Source organism: Podarcis bocagei (genome assembly GCF_964188305.1).
Source record: "Podarcis bocagei genome assembly, chromosome: 4".
NCBI classification, from domain to species: domain Eukaryota; kingdom Metazoa; phylum Chordata; class Lepidosauria; order Squamata; family Lacertidae; genus Podarcis; species Podarcis bocagei.
Genome location: NC_138128.1, coordinates 21,190,825 through 21,196,824, shown reverse-complemented (window position 1 = coordinate 21,196,824; position 6,000 = coordinate 21,190,825). Strand labels below are relative to the sequence as shown.

Sequence of the window (6,000 nt, the reverse complement as noted above, 5' to 3'; positions counted from 1 at the left end):
AGATAAAATGGGCAGGGGGACGCTATACACCACCCTGGGCTTAAAAAAAATGCTACTTGCCTGTCTTATTTCCCAAAGAAATTCAAGGAAGCGAACAGATTAATAAGTAGCATTATTCCAAACTAAACCCAATACAATGAAAAACAGATTAACAAATCTGGTCACCATGAAAATAAACACAACTTAAGCAAGTAGAAAAGTTATTTAATGAGCCAAAGGCTTTATTAAAAAACCAAGTCTTCATGAGGTGCATGAAATAATACATTGAATGAGCCTGTGCTCCTTCGATAATGAATAATAACGATAAAAGGTAATGAATAAAATGGGCCCGGGGTGTGACTAGAGATTTGTGCAGATTCTTTTCTCCTGTGAACACAGGTCAGTTCTTCTAAAATTTGTCTTACAAAGAGTACAGGAAGCTTGGATGCTGTAACCATCTGAATGTTCATCAGCATTTTCCAAGACAAAATGCATCACGGAAGTAAATAAAATCCAAATCACCTCTGCTGCTAATAACTGGGAGGTGATTTCTACATTGGTTAATTTTTGTTCAGTCTTTTGTAGCTGCCATAAATTTGTGCTTATCTCAGTTTGCTATTGTGATTGTGATACAACAAGCGATTGGCAAAGTGCATTGATTTTTTCTTACAAATATCCCCTTACATTCAAGGTTATTACTGTTTTGGGTTTTTTTTGCCTGAAATGCCATTTAACTCACCCTGGGGATCTTGTGAGGACTGGTGCAGAATGCAAACATTTTAAGGGCTTGTGCACTCATTAAAGTTTGCCCATTGGTTCTTTTGCTACTAAGAGACAACTATAAGGCCTAATAAGTTGAAAGTAAGCAAGAATCTGTTATGGAAAGGGAGGAAATTTCCTCCTCTCTGAATTCATCCATCCCCATTCTACCCCTGCCTGTGATTGCTTGGGCTGTGTTTAATGGTGTTACTTATGTTTCTGTTTTGTAAGCCTGTGTTTGATTTTATTGTAGAAAGATGGGGGTTAAATGTATGAAAAAATGCAATAAAATAAACTTCTCCAACTGCAAGGTGCCTCTACAAGACTTCTTCTTGTTTTTTCCTGCAACAGATGGACATGGCTACCCTTTTGGAAATAAATTCTGATTGTACACTTCTCCAGGCAGGGACCTGTCCTGTGGTTATCTGTTTCTGTCTTCTTCTTTTTTAAAGTTCCTTTTCCACAATTAAAGCGTTCAGCAAGGCATTACTTCTTTTTGTGAATATCACGGCCACTGTATGTGACCAAAAGGAAACATCAGGAAGAACTTTCTGACAGCAAAAGCTGTTTTGACAGTGGAATGGACTCTCTCAGGAGGTTGCGGACTCTGCTTCCTTGGAGGTTTTTAAGCAGAGGTTGAAAGGCCATCAGTCAGAGTTGAGCTTCTTGCATGGCCCTGGGGGGGGGGGTCCCTCCCAACTATGGAAAGGTAATTCTGCCCACATGTCTCAAGACGTTTAACACCCTCCTTGCTAGACAGCCTTCTGGGTCCTCCTCCACCTTCTCCAGGGAAAGGAAGACACCGACCTTTCTCCCTGGCTGGGAAGCGTAAGGGAGGCACCCGGCCAGGAAAATCGCAGCCTCCCCACTCCCTAATGGAAGAGGAGCTGCATTAAGCCCATTAACATCCGCCAAATGGTTATCATCAATTTTTAATCAGAAATAAGACCAGAAATATGGTAAGCAGCAGCTCCCAGCAGCAAGTAAATTTAAATAACGCCAATAGGGGAATCCAATCACTTAAGCGCAGGAACTCGAGCAGCAATGGGGGAGCAGAGGGGTGTGCGCCGCTACTCCAAAGGAGAAGGCGGCAGGCAGCTATGTTAATGTAGATCGAAGCGCTGCAAAAAAGAAAAAAAGCCAGCCGATCCCTCGGACCCATTAACCCCTTCCCGGCTCGCCCTCTCTCTTTGGCGCCCCGAGCGCGCAACCAAACACACACACACCAGCACACAGCCGGTGCCAGATTTTCCCGCCTCTCGCCTGCAGGACCCAGCCGCGCGGGCAGCTTTTGCAAAAAGCAAGATCTTGCACGGCATCTCCGCACTCCGCAGCTGGTCCAATGGGCTAAAGGGAGATCCATCCCGCGGCTCTGCGGGGCCGCCTTCCAGCAGCCTTGGAGAGAGGCTCCTTCGGCGGCAGCTCCCTGGCCCCGTCGCCAGAGTTTGCAGAGCGCATGCTGGACGGGGCGAGGGTGGAGGGGCCAGCGAGGTCCCCGTCCCCTCTGCCTCCTCCTCCTCCCCTCGAGTGATCCGGTGCCCGACGGTGGAAGGAGGGCGAGAGGGGGTCAGGAGGAGGATGGGGGCCGGCCTCCCCCCGGGGCTGCTGGCGCTGGGGGCGGCTTTGCTGTGCCCGCCGCCCTGCCAGGGCAGCTGCGCGGAGCTGAAGTGCGGCGAGCAGGAGAGCTGCTGCAGCTACGGCAACGCCACCTACCCGGAGGTCAAGTGCTGCCGGCTGCCCTTTCACACGTTCCTGGACAACGTGGGCTGGTTCGTGAGGAAGCTCTCGGGGCTGCTCATCTTGCTGGTGCTCTTCGCCATCGGCTACTTCCTGCAGCGCGTCATCTGCCCGAGTCCGCGCAGGAACAGCCGTCGGCGCCCGGGACGCCGCCGCCGCGACGAGGACGACGACGACGGCGATTGCGACGGCGACGAGGGCGACGGGGACTCGCTGGCCCGGGGAGGCACCCCGCTCAACGCCACGGCCGCCACGTCGCAGGACTCGCTGCTCGACAGCGGCCGGAGCAGCCAGGCGCCGCCGCCGCCGCCGCCGCCCCCCCTCCTGCCCGTCGTGTCGCCCGTCTTCTTGCAGCTGCCCAGCTACGAGGAGGTGAAGTATTTGCCCACGTACGAGGAGTCCATGCGCCTCCAGCAGCAGCCCCTCGTCCTCCCCGTCACCAGCCTGGCCACGGGCGCGGGGAGAGGCCTCGCGAGGGCGGGCAGCTGAGGACCCGCTTTCCCATAGGGCCCCCCTCCCCACCACAAGGAGCTGCAGCTCCCCGAGGGGGCGGCGGCGCGCGTGGCCCGACGGAGCTGCCCCTTTCCGCGGAGACGCCGTGGCGGGTGGAGGGGGCGGGCGGGGAGGCAGGCAGGCAGGGGGTCGCCCCGAGGGGGGTCCCGCGCTCCAGGAGCGAAAACGGTGTTGGCAACGGAGGGCAACCGACCCGCCGTGAGGGACACAAAACGCCTTTGCCTCCTTCTGCCCGCCCGACGGCCCTGACGGCCTTCCACGTCTGGGATTTCGGAGATACATCGATTACATTTTTTTCGTTAAGATGTTCATTAAGTGCCTGTGACATGCATTCGAGTTGGACACGTTCGGAACTAGGAGAAAGCAAGATTTTATTATTATTATTTTCCTCCTCTCTTTTTCTTCTTGCCTCGCGGAGATGCCTTCCATTGTGTTAGCGAACCCCTCTTCTCGCCGCAGATTAAAATCCTGGAAGGGGTCGATGGATGTGATTTTTGTTTTTTTGTTTTAATATGCGGCAAATGCAGCTCAAGTTGTTTTGGATTTTTATTTCTGTCTCCCTACGGGAATTTTCCTCCGGCTGCAACCCTGAGCCCAGTTACCGTACCTAGAATTAAACGCCCTGAAAGGCAGTGCTGTTTACTTCCGAGTAGACACGCATAGGATTGCAGTCTTAAAAAAGCAAAAGGGGGACGACGACGACCTCCAGCTGATTTAGAGTCAGTGTCTTGCAAAGCTTCCTTTGAAGTCTGGGGGGGGTGTCAAAAGACATAGTCACCGTTTTGGGACTTTCATTCATTGCTTCTTTGGTTTCCCTGAATTTAAGGAGTTTGCCACAATTCACTTCCGAAAGATTGGGGGGGTCTTTATTTTTGCAGGCGCAAAACTAGGCTTTATTTCACCCAGATCAAAGACCCAGTTTGGCACACACACACACACACATTTGCGTATACATACACACACACAGGGTGGTGGGGGCCTCAATGACACCCCTTTGGAGGCTTCACTGGGCAAAAACCCCCAGCTAGCCTTCTCCCCCCCCCCCCAGCTACGGATCTGATTTTTTGATGGTGGTTGGGAAACTCACCGAAAAACTTTCTTCGAGGCAGAGTATAAACTGCTGTTGATCCTTCCACTGATTGCTACAGGGATGGAAGTGATAAATAGTCACAGTTTTACGGCTTTTCTGATAATTTGGATTTTATCATTAGTGTTGGCACTGACTGAGTACTGGTGGCGTGCAATCTCATCCCCATACAATGTAGACATGGGTGGGAGTGCAGGTGCAGGCAGACTTGCTGCAAGAGCAGAGAAAGCACCCCACTTCTTTAGGGGGGAGTCTCTGTTGGGGAGATGTGTGCTCCAGTGATGCAGCTCCCACTTCTGGCTAGGGCTTGCTAAAGATTCGTGCCCGCCCGTTGTACCTGCACACTTCCCCCCCCCTTTTATAACAGATGGGTTACAGATTAGTATACCGTATGTTAAGATTACATATAGCCTAACCTCTGCCTTAATATTTTAAGACTGCAATCCTGTACATTCTTAACCTGAGAGTGAACTCCATTTAAAATTAAGAGGGCATTTCTGAGTATTATTATCATCCTAATCATTTATGAATCACTTCCCGTGGGGCATCCAAAAGCTGTTTACAACATAGACACGCATAAGAGGATTGCACTGCCAGACAATTGCAAACTTCTCCACCTTGCAACATCTTTATCTCTTATCTCCACCCACTTCTTGTTTGGTTTGTGGTTTTTGTCATTGGGCAGGGCTGATAAAAGATTTTTTATGAACTCAGAAGCTTTGTTCACTTCTGTTAGTTGGGACCCTCAACTGTTCCGTATGCAGTTAATGTAGCACAGTTAAGGAGAGACACCAGTTCAAACAATGCCCAGGAGGCCTTGCTGGACCCCCACCCCAACCAAGCTTCAACGTAAGGATGATACAGTGGTACCTCAGGTTACAGACGCTTCAGGTTACAGACTCCGCTAACCCAGAAATAGTACCTCGGGTTAAGAACTTTGCTTCAGGATGAGAACAGAAATCGTGCTCCGGCAGCGCGGCAGCAGCGGGAGACCCCATTAGCTAAAGTGGTGCTTCAGGTTAAGAACAGTTTCAGGTAAAGAACAGACCTCCGGAACGAATTAAGTACTTAACCCAAGGTACCACTGTATTTCCTTGGAAGGCTGTTAGCAACATGGCTGAAATAATGTTTGCGAAGCATGTACCACACCTGAAACACTCAGCATAAGTGCAAAGTATGAAGATTAGGTAAATGACCTTAGATTAATAAACCATTTGCTCTTTCCCCCACTACTTCATATTTTGCTCTGATCAACACAAACATTTAAGATCATTGCACATGCTGGGTCCCCACCTGGGGCCTGGGAGTCATGCAATGTTGCAGGCAATAAAATTCCATTTTGTATCATTGATGGTGCCATGGAACATATATAAACCTTGGTTTTGATGGCTATCTGTGACCAGTTGGTTGGAGGCAAGAAGTGAGCGTTCGGCAACCTTTGTAATCCCATTGGTTGCCAGAACTGCACAGTCCCATTTACATCAGTTGAACTAACTTTTGATTCACTACACTTAAGTGTTGCGTTTACTACCCTGCGGCTGAAACACCTACATAAGAGTAAGTCCCAGAGAGCTATATGTGGCTTATTTCCAAGTAAACATGCATAGGGCTGGGCAGGCTTGGTGCTACTGCACAGTAAGATCAGGTAAATGCTGTGGCACGTGTAGCTGATAATGCCTGCCAGGAATCCATCATTGCCTGAGCCACCCAGGCAGCTTTTTAAAACAAACAAACACATTAGATTCTTAGAGGAAGTGTATTGGATAGTTTAATCATTTATTATTGTATGTCACCATGAGGTTCTGGCATAATGGTGATAAACAATCAAACAAATAAAATAATAAAGGTAAAATCAAATTTGCAGCCAGCCACAGAGTTTCCTTGTAAGTTGGGACACTATTCAACTAACTGTGGAAATGTAGAGA

At 49.5% G+C, this 6,000-nt stretch overlaps 1 protein-coding gene across 3 annotated transcripts in view; it reads left to right on the top strand.

The window, feature by feature from the left end:
* The first annotated feature begins 1,443 nt into the window (after positions 1-1,443).
* LOC308585105 (putative membrane protein C3orf80 homolog) overlaps positions 1,444-6,000 on the top strand; it is a 52,829-nt gene continuing 48,272 nt past the window's right edge. For 2 of the 3 annotated variants that reach the window (XM_081190683.1, XM_081190682.1), the window contains exon 1: positions 1,444-2,847. In XM_081190683.1, the coding sequence (XP_081046809.1) occupies positions 2,317-2,847 (531 nt within the window). In that variant the 5' untranslated portion in view covers positions 1,444-2,316. Of the gene's footprint in view, positions 4,792-6,000 lie in introns of those variants that run through there. The other variant, XM_081190681.1, reaches the window with a different exon arrangement.